General features: G+C 53.7%; 1 protein-coding gene across 2 annotated transcripts; it reads right to left on the bottom strand.

Annotated features, from left to right (window-relative positions):
• Window positions 1–2,492: 2,492 nt before the first annotated feature.
• On the bottom strand, window positions 2,493–14,876 carry LOC125949813 (zyxin-like). 2 transcript variants are annotated; one of them, XM_049678495.1, is made up of 3 exons: window positions 14,804–14,876; window positions 13,356–14,004; window positions 2,493–5,781 (listed from the first exon to the last, which is right to left on the bottom strand). In XM_049678495.1, the coding sequence occupies exons 2-3, from the start codon at window positions 13,371–13,373 to the stop codon at window positions 3,871–3,873; spliced, it is 1,929 nt and encodes a 642-aa protein (XP_049534452.1). In that variant the 5' UTR covers window positions 13,374–14,004; window positions 14,804–14,876; the 3' UTR covers window positions 2,493–3,870. The 2 variants fall into 2 exon arrangements, with proteins under 2 accessions (XP_049534452.1, XP_049533584.1); XM_049677627.1 differs by having other exon boundaries at window positions 14,800–14,872.
• Between the last annotated feature and the right edge of the window lie 229 nt (window positions 14,877–15,105).

Here is a 15,105-nt window from a genome sequence, read left to right as displayed (position 1 = left end):
TGAATTGCGCAATTCGTGCATCGCGGGCACTTCCATCGATCGCATCGCGTCTTCCCTCTTCCTTTCTTCCTTCCTGCTTACTCTACCACCCCCTTCCACCGATGGTTCGACGATCACAGCACCTTCGCTCGCTCAAGCTTGTTGATATTGAAATTTAAAGAAGCAAAACAAAACCATCAAATTGAAATTGAAGCAAAAGAGCACCTGCAGGACCTCACCCACTTTAAGATTTCCACCACCACCGCTTCGTCTAAACGCAAATCCACCACTTCCGGTTTTTTGTTAATAACACAGTTAATAACAAGTGAGAATTGGGAACTTTTTCTTGTGCGCCGAAAAAGAAAAAAGCTTCGGCCGCTCATCTCTCGCTCAGCGATCGCTATATTGCTCTTCCTGTGTTCGATTGTCAACGATGTACATGGCCGCTCGCACGCACGCACTGTAAGCATGTATAATGGCACTGGATCGGTGACCTTGGGCTTGCGTGATAAATAGCGGTACTGGAATGATGATGATGATGATGATGATGCCCAGCGAAAGAAGGAGACGCGAAGACGCGAGACGCCGCCGGGGGCTACGAAATTAGTTTAAGGCCAATGCGCACCCCGGCGTGCGTGCGTGCGTGCGTGTGTCAGTCGTCATTTTGAGGTCGTAAACTTGTTTCATTTCGCTTCTGCAACCGTTTTCTTTTTTTTTGTGTTACTTGCTGTCGTTGTTGTTGTCGATGCTTCCATCCATTCCAAATGTAGGGGTCAATTCGCCCTCCGGGGCTCCTTTTTCGGGAGGGGGGGTGCTCCACGGGAACACAGGGTGGAGAGTGAGTAGGGGCGGTCGGACCTTGGACAACCAACCCCCCCGGGGCGCGTCGCCTCAGGCACGTTCGCTCATGTGTAAGGGGTTTGATCATTTATTGTTGACCATCACCAGCACCACACCCCCCACCCCCTCCCCCTCCCCCCTCTACTCCGGTGTGATAAACTGCCCCAAAGGCATACGGTTTTCGGTTTCGGTTGCTCGATCCGCCGAGAAGCTGAAATTCATTTCGCCGCGACCGTACACACAAGGAACGCAACGCGGTACGTACGCGATCGTAATCTCGCGGACCTGCGGCCCAGATCCGGTTCCACTCTACATGTGCACAACGCTGTGGTACAACGGGAAACGGACGGCCTTGCAGGCGCCAGCGGCCGGCCACGCTACGTAGCGGATCCGGGGCGAGGCAGGGCGGGGTTGTGATCACTGCGCCACTAAGCCGACCTTGGCGGTTGGTGGCGCAGAGAGCAAATGGATCGCATTCTTGGCCAGCTGAGTCATCGTCAACGCTCGCGCTCGCACTCGCGCTGCCCTTTCTAAATACCAGGCACCCCACGTAAAGGGACAGCACGTGGACAGCAAAGAAAGCCTCCATACCCCCCCCGGGGGGTGGGTGGGAAGGTTGCCGTGGGTAGAGTATCCAGGGGAAGTAACGTAAATGGATTCCGTAGCTGGAGACCGCCGGAGCCGACACCGTTATCTCCGGTAAACGCACCACCAGCGAGCGCGACTGGAATGGTATGACTCATACACACACACACATGCGCGCGCGCGCTAGGGAGGGGCGTTGCGGGTCTCTCAAAAAGGGGGTGACCATGGGGTGGGGGGTGCTGGGTGCTTGGCATGGCGTGATTTTGTGGCATTTATTCAACCCCCGCTGTCGCTGTCGCTGAACACGACAGCAGACTGCAAAGGGAAGGGGAGGTAGGGGGGGGGTAGAAGGGGAGGGGGTGGAAAGGTCGTTGAATTGCTCCGGATCAGATTCACTAACCACGGTCGGGCGGGCGGGCAGGCCTGTCGCTCGACAGCCCCCCCCTTTCAACCCCCTCTCCCTCCCCCATGGCATGGTATTACAAATGTTCCAATCCACCGACCAACGCCCAAACAACCCTGTACGGTGACCCTCGATCACGGTAACCGGCCCGCCGGAGCTTAATCTCCCGTGCCGCAGGCGCAGTTTGTGGTGTTGGTTTCCCTGGTTGCCTGGTTTATTATTTGCCCTCGGCCTAACCCCTCGGCTCAGCCACCCATCTGGTGACCGGTTTTTGATTAATTTTCCGCGCTTCAAGTTGCGAAGTTGGAAAATTGGGATCGATTTTTTGCCCCCTTTTTTGAACCACTACCAGCAATTGGCTCGTCCCGTTTTGTGCTCGCTTGTCGTTAAACGCAAACACTACAAGGTACTTTGTTGCAAAACGATTCCCCACGGAACACGGAACACTACAGATCCGATCCGCCAATCGCGGCGCGATAATGGAAGAACGGAACTACAAAAAGCCTCGCAACATCATCGCAACATCTCACACAAGAACGCAAACTTCACACAAAACGAATACGATAAGATGATGGGTGGAAGAAGGGGGATGGGGGGGAGGGTGGTGTCCCCATCGACAGCAGTTCAATGTCATCAAAGGCACTCATTACGCATACTGCTCCACCACGAGGACGCTTTGTTTCGAACGATTTTCTTTATTACACGCTATACTTTCATTATGTCTGTTAGGTTTAAGGCTTGATTGCTTAATACACATCGTGTTGTATCGTAGGCTTGTCTCTTTGTTTGTCCTGTGTCCACATCATGCAACATCATGTTTCCCGTGCTCCTCGTTCGTGGTGTTCGCTATATAATTCATTTCATTTGCAAGTTCGTTGCAAGTTTAATTTCATCAAGCAAAGGATGGCGAAGAAGGAGAACCGGAATGAATCGAGTCGAGTATGTAGAGCAAAGGGTACAGAGAATTGGATGGAAGGGTAACGCGAATCGTTATGGTATCGAGTATCGAAAGCTGCGCCTGAGCTGCGGCTTAACGTTATGTACAAGTGGTAGTGAGTAGTCGGGCTCAGTACAGCAGCCAATCCAACTGGGTATTCTAACAATGTTTCTACTCTCTCTCTTTCTCTCTCTCTCTCTCTCTCTCTCTTTCTCTCTTTTTCTCTCTCTCTTTTCTATGTCTCCATGCTCTTGTCGTATTGTTGCTTTTATTATATAATTTTCGAAAAGGAAAAAGAACATGCGTAGGAAAACGTTAACAGTACTTCCAACTTGACCTGATCCTGATCGAAAGCTACACCATACTAGGCACTATGAGCTCCCGTATTTCGTATTCTTTGAGTAGTAATCGTTTTGTCCGCGTCCTGTATTGCGTTTTATGCAACAGTTGAAAAACCCCAACAACAACAACAACAAAAAAAAACAATCAAACGAATACAATCCGCTGCAAATGAACCCCGGGGATAACCGACAGACTGAAACTGTGGAAGGGGGAGGGAGGGAGGGAGGGAAGGGAGGTATGCTTTTCTTTGCATGTTACCGCGAATGCCTTTTATTTTGATGCATTCTTTCGGCGGTGGAGGAAAACCCCGTGCGAATGTGGGAGGAGTAGTGTACGAGTTCGTTGTACAAATATTAAATTAGTCATAAGTCTTAAATATGAAACAAAAAAATGTATGAAGACATGCTTTGAACAGAAACGGGAAACAGTGCCCAATAGCGGTAGAGAGCGGAGTAGAGCAGCAAAGAAAAAGGAGAATTTAGGAAACAAGATCAAGAAAAGTCAGTCACAGAAGAAGAAGAAGAAAGAGGAAAAATGGGAGTAAAAAGCTAAAGGGAAGCTTTTCGAAAAGTAGCAACGAAACAAGCAAAGTTGAAAAGAAAGATGATGTAACAAGAAAAGAATGAAAGGACATGAGAGAAGCCTAATGTAAGGTTCTAAATAGAGACAAAGAGGTAGAGAGAGAGAGATAGAGAGAAAGAGAAAGAGAGAAATAGATAGATAAAAGAATAAAGAGAGGGAGACAGTACACAAATGGTGTACACAAGTGGTCGTTGCACCCCCTCTAGTACTCGATGTTGTGTCCCCGGAGGAAGGCATCGATCTGACCGCCACTCTGCGGAGGTCCCTGCGGCTGGATGAAGTAGTACTGCTGTTGTGGCTGCGGCTGGAAGCGGTGCAGCGGTGCCGGCGACGGTCCGGTGACCTTCTTGGCCGCCTCTAGCCGGTCCGCGCGTAGCTGGCTCTGCTGTAGCTCGAGCTGCTGGGCAAACAGCTGCTGGCTATTGATGAACTGCAGCTCGTTCTGTTGCTTCTGGTAGAGCTGCTGAGGGATCTGGACCTGCTGCGGCTGCTGGGGTCGCGAAACGATGTGCTGCTGAGCCGGACCGGCCGTACGGTACAGTGGCGACTGCTGTTGCAGCTGCTCGAGCGACACGAGCTGACCGGCGGACGGGTGCTGGTGCTGGGGCGGTCCGGCAACGTACGGTTGGATGCGGTGGTTCAGCTGGAAGTCACCATCGCTCTGGGGCAGCTGCTGGTACAGTGCGGTATCGTACTGACCGGATGCCGGATCGAAGATGAGCTGCGACTGGTAGATCGGGTTACCGTTGGCCACGCCGACCGTCGACGACGGTCCCTTGCCGAACGGTGACGGTGACGGCGACGCCGGCTTACTGGTGGTCGAGGGGAACGACGACGACGACGACGACGGCGGCGGCGACGGTAGCTTATTGTCCTGCTGGAAGCGCTTGAACTCGGCCTCGAAATCGATGTTCGAGGGACCGCGCGTACTGGCGGTCGATCCGAACTCGACCGGTGCGACCGGCCGGTAGGTGGTGGGTGCGAGCGTCGGTTGCGTCGGCTGCGGTGACACCCGGTAGACCGGTTTGGGCGTAATGTTGACCGGCACCACGGTTTGCGATGGTGGCGGCGGGGACGGACTGTGATAGGCGGGCGCGACGCTGCTCGGTGTGGTCGCGACCAGCTGCACGCGCGGACGCTGCGTCACCGTCGCCAGGGTAGGCTGCGACTGGACACCACCGAAGGGCCGGGCGGCTGGCCGACCAAGGCCGCCTCCTCCCTGTCGCTGTCCAATCTGCACCTCCTGCGGTTCCTCGTCCGAGCCGGCGGCCGGACCACGGTTCCGATCGGAGTAATCGTTCTGGAAGACGGTGGTCGTCGGTCGGACCGGGGTCGGTGCGGTCGGTCGGATGGTAGCGGGGCGGCCTGCGGCCTGTGGCTGTGGCCGACGCTGCGGATAGTTCTGCGGTACGTTCTCACCCGACTCACCGTCGCCGTCCCGTTCCGGGCGTTCCTCTTCCTCTTCGCTGCCGTCCGGATTGTTCGGATCGCACGGATTGCCCGAAACGTACGTGAACTCTCGCTTGTTGCCGTCCGGATCGATGTAACCGTACTTGCCGCGCACGACACAGTCGGTACCGCGCGTCTCCTCCTTGAACGAACCATCGGCCGCCTCGTAACCGAACGTGAACGAACCATCATCGTTCACCTTGCTGTAGTTGCGGATCGTCTGGACCGGTGGTGCGCGCGCCTCGTTGCTCTGGGCCGCCTTCGAGCGGGCGGCCACCGTCACCGTTGCCGGCGCAGATGTACTCTTGGCCGCCGGCCGCTGGTACTGCTCCCGATCGGCGCGCGCCCGAACCGATGCACCGTACTGGTTGTACTCATCGTCGTCACCGGCTGCGACCAGCACTAGCCGTTGGCCGCCACCACCACCGTTGCTCTCGCCGATGCGCTCTTGAGCCCTTGCGTAGTACTGCGGGATGGCACCCTGCGCCTGGGGCCGGCTATCATCTGCTGCTGCTGCTGCTGCTGCTTCCTCCGCGCTGTCACTGTATTCGGCGCTCGATGGAGCGGCCAGGACACGCGGCCGTACACGGAGGCGTCGCGTCTGAGCGTTGGCACCGTATCCTGTCAGCAGCACCGCACAAGCCACGGCAGCCACCGTCAACCACTAGATCGAGAAGAAGAAGAAGAAGAAGAAAAAGAGGATTAATTTCGAGATTCACTACTAGCGTACCAACGGAGAGCCCACCAGCTAACCCGGTGACGTCACACAGTGTCATAATGATAAATGATCCAGCTAAATCCTTTTCCGGTCGTGCGTCATGCGAAGGGCCGGATGCGATAAATCTTCATTCCGAGCACCGTGCTCTGCGCTGAGCCGGTTGTCCCCCTAGGTGACAGCTAACCCCCTGGTACCTGTCCCGGCACCTGGCTAGCAGCAGGTCATGAAACCCACATAATTACAGCCGTGCAGCGGTTACACCTCTGCGGTGAAATGGAAATTTATCACCAACCCACCCACCCACCCCTGCCCTCACCTCACCCCGCATCGTCGTGGTCCAGAGCGTTTGTGTGTGAAAGAAACGTGTGAAACGCCAAGGCCCCAAGCGGCCACCCCAGGCGAGTTCCTAGATCCCCGGGAGGACCGGGGCCTAGCTGCCTGCTGATGACTTTCTCCCTTCCGAACAGCGATTAATACGCAACCTTTGCCGGCGACAGCGAGCTTCTGCACCTATGGTGTGCAATCCGGTAATTGGTTTTCATTAATAACTCAAACAACATCACGACACCAGCAGCAGCAGCACCACCACCACCACCACCAGCAGTAAGTGTCCCACAAGACAATCATTTCCCATCTAGCTTGATGGTGTGGCGCGTTTTGTGTGTGTGTGTGTGTGTGTGTTGTGTGTGTCGCAAGGCTCCATAATGTCGCGGAAGCGAAATGCGGTGGGGAAAGGAGAAGCGGCGAGCCGAAGAAAATGCATGGGCAACGTCACTACCACATAGCACTAACTAGTGCTAGTGCATCAGCCAAAAGGGGACCACCATTGCTGCTGAACCTGATGGCATTAACCATTAGTGGAATCAATTTAACAACAGTGTGCTGCTACACATATACATACACATCCCCAAAAACACACACACGCGCGCGCGCGCGCGCTGTTCTGCTGGAACACATCTGGAACGCGGTAAGCTAGCTTATGTGGCCGGGCGTACTATAATGGCGCAGCTGTGGCTAGGCTAGCCAAATGCCTGCCACCATTATTACACTACTATTGGGTTGTTCCATAAGTAATTGCACTCTTTGCGAATTGAAAGTAAGTACCATTTTTTCAACTACTTCGAGAGAAGGTTAATCGTCTCTCTTTTAAAAAATCTAAATCTCAATTTTTTTTCTGGCTCCGTCAGGATCTTGAAAAAAAACTGCACAAAGTCAAACAATTTTACCATACTAAGAGTTCGGCAAAAATGCAAAACGAATGGCAGTGCCAGTAGTGGGCAGTGGCTTTATAATGAGCGCCTCAAAAGGCTCTAGCCAGTTTTTTCTTTTTTTTTTTTTTGGCACAAAGATGTCCATGCGGTCTAGCGAAGTGCTAGTGGAATGGTGAAATCTTTTGCGATGAAATTGAAATTCTGCTCGTTCCTGTCGTGGATGGTTGCATTCAATTTGACCAGTTATCGGCAAAAGACATTCAAATCAATCGATTGGTTCCATGGAGGTATAATCTTCTTTTGGTGAATATCATGTTTGAGGTCGTTTGGACCGTGGATTCTTTTTCGTGAATATTGTAAATAAAGTAACTTTTAAAAGCTATGACGATTTGCTAAAAAAAATCAACGTTCAAATTCGTAGGGTAAAAGGCAAATCGAAAGGATAAAGTGATTTAAAGTTAAATGAATAGCACTCAACCCATAAGGCATCCGTGTATCAAGCGGTTTCTATTAGCAAACCCCATATTATATGAGCTCTGCCTAGTATTACTAATACTATGTATAATGTATGTTTGTTTAATAATGTATGTTTAACCCTTGTTCAACCTAATGCACTACTATATAATGATGTGCCTCGATTAATTCCATGATTAATTCGTCGAGATCAAATGCATTCGGACGGTTTTGAACATTGGTCATCATTTTAGACACCACATTGAAAGTGCCGATACACACATACAGACAACATTATAAACGAATGAAATGACACGCATTTATCCTACGGCAAGCTGTAAGTGACAGCTAATAAATGCCAAAAAGGATGAATTTGGATTTTGTTTTTAGAAGAAAACGGTAAAATGAACGAAGAAATTATTTTTCTCGTCTTTAGGAGGAAAAAACCCGCAATTACTTATGAGACAACCGAATCATTACACCATTCAGTCCCCAAACTTTTCCCTTTCCCCTGCTCCTTAGCCACAAACACATACTCGTGCACACGCACCAGGTGCACACAAATGCACAGGCGCACAGCACTGAACTGTGGTCAGTCACCAGTCAGGTAGTGTATTGGATTGGCTTTTGGCTGTGGAGCACCGCAGGTACAGCAGGCACCGAGCGGAGAGGGAGGGCATTTCGGGCGGTGACGCTGCAACACCAAACGGAAGTGACGTCTGCGCCTGAATCAATTAATTGGCCACATTGCCCAAGGCAAGGCAAGGCAAGGCTGATCGAAGGTTCGCCCGGAGGTGACCCCGCGGGGAGGGGTGGGGGTCACTACGAAGTCTGGGACTGAGTCCCCTCTCCCCTCTCGAAGTGCCATTCCTCAGTTTCCCACATTGTCACGCAGCAGAACGCCGAAGAGAAGGCGCCGCTGGCCGCGTGTTGGACCTTGACATTTCATCTGATTTCGTTTCGATGATGCTGCTGCTGCTGCTGCTGGTGGATCCAACCATTGAGTTGACCTCCTGCCTTTCCCACAGCAGCAGCAGCAGCAGCATCAGCACCTTCTCTTTCTCTCTCTCTCTCTTTCTCTCTCTCTCTCTCTCTCTCTCTCTCTCGTCGCGCTCTGCTCGAGTCCGAGGCGAACGCGGACGGAGTGAAAACGCAGCTACTTTACCTCCAGCTACTTTAGTGGCTTGGGTAGTGGACCGTAGACGTAGGCAACCAACACCCCCACCCTTCCCGGAGAGTCCGCACTGCGTCTGCAGGTTGCAAGGGGGATGCAACCCCCATTCTACCTCTTTCACCACGTGGCGTGAGAACTCGTGAGTGGCAAGTCCGAGTGGCTGCATTGTTCCTTTTCCTCGCGTCCCCCCTTCACGGTCACGGTCCCCCACCAGCACCACCGGTCCGTCCCTTTTTCCACCACCTCGCCTCGTGTGGAAGTGTTTGTCAATCGTCGGTTCGGGACGATTAGGCAATGGCCGACGACAATGGAGTGGAGTTGTTGTGAGCCGCCCCAAATTGCGCACCGCGCGAACACACATTTCGCACCAACACACACACACACACACACACACACAGACAGTCGCACGCGCGCGCGCACTATATGTGCATAATGGCGAGGGACCACCTCGGAATGGCCCGGAGCATATGGCATTGCATTAGCCAACGACGACGAAGGCGACGGCGACAATTTTGGACCGTTGTTGCTGCTGCTGCTGCTGCTGGCTGGCGCGAAACGGATTATTCAAAGCGCTTGGTTTTAAGGGGGGAAGGGTGAAGGTGGAGATGGTGAGCGCGAAAAATCTCACCCACCTTTGGCTTTGGTGCGCGTGCGCCAAAGCCAAAAGTGGCCACAAAATTGCATCCCCTTCGCATCGCACGCACACACACACACACACCATGTAGGACCGTGCAAGGCCAAACCTCATCGGAACCGCAGCAGCATGTGCGTGTGTGTGTGTGTGTGATAATGCGTGCGAAACGCTCGCGCCCGCCAGCTGGAAGAGCTGGCGGGAGCGGGCTGTCATTATTTGACATTTTCGGTGCGGGTGCACTTGGCGTGAGAACAGCTGGCAGCGAGAAGGGGTGGAGGGCCCGGCGCGAGGAAGGGTTGGTAAGAAATTGGCGTGTAGTGAGAAGAAAAAAAACACGGGGAAAAAATGAAAACCGAAAGAGGGCAAGAAAAAGGATGACGAAGACGAAGCGATGCCAGACGAGGGAAAGAATTGCGCGGCGATCGCGGGGGTTGTGGGCGGCCGCGGTCAATCCAATGCGGTAACCGTGCCGAAGTCCCTCTTCCTTCCACCTCCGCATAGCGAGACTGAGTGTGCCAGTGCCTACGGCACTTCGCCTTCGGAGTGCTCTCTCTCTCTCTCTCTTGGCACGTCACGATCGATCGCTCCGGCTCTGGATCGCTCTTGGAGACAGACAGTGTGTGCAGTGTTTAAGGAGGCAGCAAAGAGTGGGACGGAGGGACAGGGAAGAGCGGAGCGGGGGAGGGGTTTCCTCCATTTATCTGAATCTTTTGGATTTGGACCTCGAACGGTCCGACTCCCGGTCACCATACACGTGTGTGTATGTGTGTGTGTGTGTGTGTGTGTGTGAGAGAGCGAGAGAGAGAGAAAGAGAGAGAGAGAGAGAGAAAGAGAAAGAAACAAAGAAAGAGAGAGTTACATAATAATTTTTCTCTTTCGGGGAAGATTCGATTCAGTAGCAGCAGCAGCAGCAGCAGCAGCTACACAGCAGCTACGATGCGATGCGACCGGCCATTTTCCCAAGATGGCGCAGGTGCGGCATCACCGCAACCGTGCACGCAATCCCCGCTGGCCATCCTCCTGCCTGGCCATCATTGCGTGGGAACCAATGTTGAGGTCAACGGTGGCGTCAACCGAGCGATTCGATCGATCGATCGACGGAATTAAACCCAAGTTCCCAAGTCCGATCGAATCGCTGCTGAGCGATCGATCGAATAGTGGCCACTTGGCAACTTCCGGTATCCGATCGCCGGGATCCCCGAACAACTGGGGGCGAGAAGAACGCAAACGGTCGCCATACGGTACGCAAAACTCCCAGAACCTTGACCCAGTTCCAATCAAGCAACCTCCCGCAACCCGCCATTGTCCCATTCCCACCTTCCCGTGAGCGAACAGACGCATCATGGCATGTGAACCGCGTGTTCCGTTGTATCCCGCGTGTATCAACAACAACAACGCTGGGACAACATTTTCGGAGCAATCGCGTTGAAAGCGGATAAGTAAACGAACGTGTTGTGCGGCGGCTGCGGCAGTGTGTGTATGTGTGTGTGTGTATGAAAGGAGTGGGAGTTGGGCCGACAACAACGACGACGACGACGGCAACGACGACGAGTTGCTGAAACACGAAAGATGATTACGAAGATGCCGCTCATCGCGCCCGTTCACCGCTCCCCCGATGCGCTTCGACGGTGACGACGACGACGACGACGACGACATAAAGGGCGCGATGCCAGCCATCCGTGCTGCATGTCTCAGACCCCAGAAGGAGGTAGGGTCAAGAAGAGCGCGAACCACGAAGTATTAACCGTGGAAAACACCGGAATGTAAACAACCGACTTCCCACAAGCCAACTACAGCAGCAGCAGCATGCAACTCGCGTGTGTATGCGCGCGCGTGTGTGTGTGTGCGGGGGACCATTTGGTGACGTTGGTTTGCCAGCCGCCTGAATGGTATAGGTGGTACGAAGTCGCTGATCGACGAAGAAGATGAGCCTCACAATAAGAGCAGCACACAAGCAGCGCAGCAGACACCACACAACGGAGACGAGAATACAGGTTACAGAAGAAGACCAGCCTGTACCGGTTAGAATCTGGCCATTCCTTTTTTCCAATCCTGCTACCTGCTACTACCGCGGTTATGGTTCTGTTTTGACAGAGTGTTTTTGTTTGTTTTTCGCCACTATAGTAGCTTGCTTATGTATTGTGATGCATGCTTCGTCCAAAATGGAACTTCAGCCTTCAGCTTCAAACATTTGTCGCGCGAAAAATCACATGCACACAAACCGGGGAAAATTCGTACAATTTCGCAAACTTACAACACAAAAAAGGACATACTACTACTACCACGATACGGGGCGGCGACATTTACGTTGCTTTGTTGGTCGTAAATAAAACCAGGCGCAAAAGAGTAAAACCTATATAGCCTCAAGACTCAAATGACAACAGTTTAGTCGAGCAACAGTTCTCTTCACAATCGTGGCGAAAGCTATGCACGTCAGCACGGGACGTATATCAATTGTGGCGACAAATCCTATTGGCTATTAGGCACGATTAGGGGGCAACGTCCATTCGCACAGATCTGTTCGCAGAAGAAGCGCGTGTCCACAGGAATAGGATTGCATGCTTTGCGCTTGGCGCACACCCTAGGTGCGCCAGTTTGAGCTGATCTTAGGGGTGGCTTTATCCTTACACTACAGCACTAGCGAATGATTTGTATCAATATTTCTCCTCCAAGGCACCGGGAAAACAAAAACCCTTCAAAATGGCACCCATTTTTCGATTCATATTTTTTTCCACGTTATGCTTCTTAGTGTGTATGTGTGTGTGTGGCCAGATTCTAACTGGTACAGGCTTTATGCATGCACACCCGTGTTCGCGCAATACAATGGCTGCTGGTTGGGTTGAGTTGCCAGCATAAATTGTACATTATTGGCCGCTGGAACGACGAGGCGGCACCCCCCGTCCCGCGGGGAAGGCTCTCGGCTTCCACCGCCGCCGCAAGACGCTTCGCGGAGATTTGTATCGGGTATATGACGATGCGCGCGCCCGCGTTGTGCGTCGCGCGATCCATCGCGAGCGATCGCGAGGTGAAGGGGAGCTCGACAACGACCCAGCGAGCCAGCCAGGCAGTTGCAGACCGTGAGAGGACGACCATGACGACGTGGGAGCGTTTGGGCCTTTTTCGGGTGACACACACACACACACACACACACACGCGCTGCTCGATGTTCGATTAATGTTGCGTTAATTGCTTCCACATTCTACAGTCCGGGCCGGGAGGGGAGGGGGTGGTGGTGGTGGAGAGTGGAGAGTGGAAGCGTAACATGGCGAGCAGGTTCGGCACCCTGCCAGCCAGCCAGCCAGCCAGCCAGTGGCCAGTAGGGGTAACGGGTATCCGCTTGCAACACTTTCGCTTTTTCCTCCCATAAGCTGCACCAGGTTCCAGTCCCCCCCCACCCCCAGCCCCGCCCGCAGAGAAACTCCGGTTTGCCTCCGGGATCGTTTGCCCCAAAACAAAACGTCATGCCGGGGGGGGACCACAATCCTGCCCAGGGTTGAAGTGTTGTTTGTGGCACTGGCACAGAAACAACACAACGCCTTGGACAACGAAACAACAAAACATCGAAGAAGAAGAAGAAGAAGAAGAAGAAGAAGAAGAAGAAGAAAAGAAACAAACTCGATCTAGTGGACGAGATGGGGATCGGATTGGGAGGGCCAGCCAGGCAGCCAGGCAGCCCACTGCTGAACCACTACTTCACCACCTCGCCTAACCCAGCCCCCCCCCGCAGGCGTGTGACGATTACGTCGACACTCGGACGGACGGATGGACGGACGGATGGACGAACGGAATCCAAATAAAGATCCGCTCCAGGGGACCACCGGATCCCGCCCCTTCGTCAACACATTCTGACACATACGGGGGGGGGGGACACTATACCGGGAGGGGTTGCTGGTGGTGTTATGATACCCCGAATTGTGGCACATGTGCCGACATGCCCAGGCCCTTGCATTTCGTAACGCGTAACGCCCGTGAGCCTTAAGCAAAAGGAACAGGACAGGACAGGACAGGAGACAGGGGCTGGCTGTTCATGCCAAGAACTGCAACTTACCGTTCGTTGCAAACGCATCTTCGCGCAACCTGCGTTTGGGAGGGGTGGGGCGAGGGGCGGGTCTCCGTGTGGAATGCGCGAAAGCGAGCGCGATGATCTGCGGCGATCCTCTGATGCGGTGGATTGGTTGATTGATCGGTTGGCTAGCACCCTGATCACACACACACTCACACACTCACACACACACACAAACACACCCTGGTTTCAGCCGGGCGGATTGATCGAGGGCCCCAAGGTGAAGGTGTAACGCGCGCGCGTGTGTGTGTGTCTTTGGCACACCAACCCGGAACACGGACGTACGGACGCACGGACACTATACACACGTCGTCGCGACGCAGCACACACCACACACCACCACTTCCACCACTATTCCACCACCACCACACAACGCTCGTGTTCGTGTTTGATCGAATCTCGGGGGCCCGGAATTCGAAGCCTGCCTGCTTCCGTCCTCCTGGCTTCGGATGCACCGCACCGCGTAGGAGTGTCCGTTGTTGGGAGTGTTTTTTTTTCGGGGTTTTTGTTTTTTGTTTTTGTTTTGTTTTGTTTTTTTTTTTTACTCGTTTCACTCGAAACACCCACGACACCCACGGTTCGTCCTGGTTCGTCGCCGAAGAGTCGCTCAAGTCACCAACCGAGGTACAGGTCGCTTTGGGGAAGAGAAACAGAGAAAGAGAGAGAGAAAGAAACAGAGAAATAGAGAGAGAGAGTTTGTTAGTTAGTCAGCTGAGGAGGAGGTGACCGTGTGTGTGTGTGTGTTTGTGTGTGGCGATCGCAACTGTCGCAACACCCCGAGGACGACGAACCCCTTCTAGAACGACCAGATCCATCCATTAAGACACGCGAGCAGCTCTAGGATGGCGGTGGCTGGCATGGCATGGCATGTGCGCCTGTAGTTCGTGCGCCAGCCGTGGACGACTTTTACTTTCGCTGTCGCTTTGGCCACCCTCAACCCCCTCCCCCTCCCCTTCCTATCCAGTTCAGCGAGTTTGATATGCGGATGTTTATGGCAGCGGTTGGCGTTGGCGTTCCCGTTGGTTGGTTGGTGGAGCTTCACCGCCAATTGACCGGGCAGGGGATACGCGGAGGGGGAGGGGAGGGAAGGAGAGGGAGAAGCGCGCGGGGATCTCTCACTTTCCCTGCTCCAATGGTCTCCAATCCCGCCCGCCCGCCCGCCATTTATCGATGGTCCATGGTGACTAAACTCACAGACACACACACACACACACACACACACACACACTACCACTGGTTCACCCCTGACAACACCTACACACCTACACACCTACACACACACACGAGGTACCGGGAATGGTGGTTCGAAAAAGACGGGGTTCGAAAGACGAAAACACGGTCCGGGGGGGGGGGGGGGGGGGGGTGCGCTCCCTTGGTTGCGTGGGAGTGCGGGATGAAGGTGTATTGTAATTGCCGTAGGATAGCAGACCCACCGAGTACTGTCTTAGTGGCCTGGACTTTCCGGACCTGCTGCGGTTGCGGCTGTGCACTGGGGAACGGTTCTTTGCAAAATGTATCGCTTGCGACGATCTGCACTGTGTTTTATAACATTCCCGAGCGACCAACCGACCAACCGACCGACCGACCGACCGACCCCACTGCTCTGCTCGCTGATGGGCGATCCCACCACCTCCCATCCATCCATCCATCCAACCAACCAACCCTTCCACCCCACCAGCACCGATCGGTAAGCTGAGCACGGCACCGGACCGGAGAAGGGGGTTTCAGCTGTGCC

Source organism: Anopheles darlingi, chromosome X (assembly GCF_943734745.1).
Source record: "Anopheles darlingi chromosome X, idAnoDarlMG_H_01, whole genome shotgun sequence".
Lineage (NCBI taxonomy): Eukaryota > Metazoa > Arthropoda > Insecta > Diptera > Culicidae > Anopheles > Anopheles darlingi.
The sequence above is the reverse complement of the archived record's forward strand: the minus strand, read 5'-3'. Positions and strand labels throughout refer to the sequence as shown.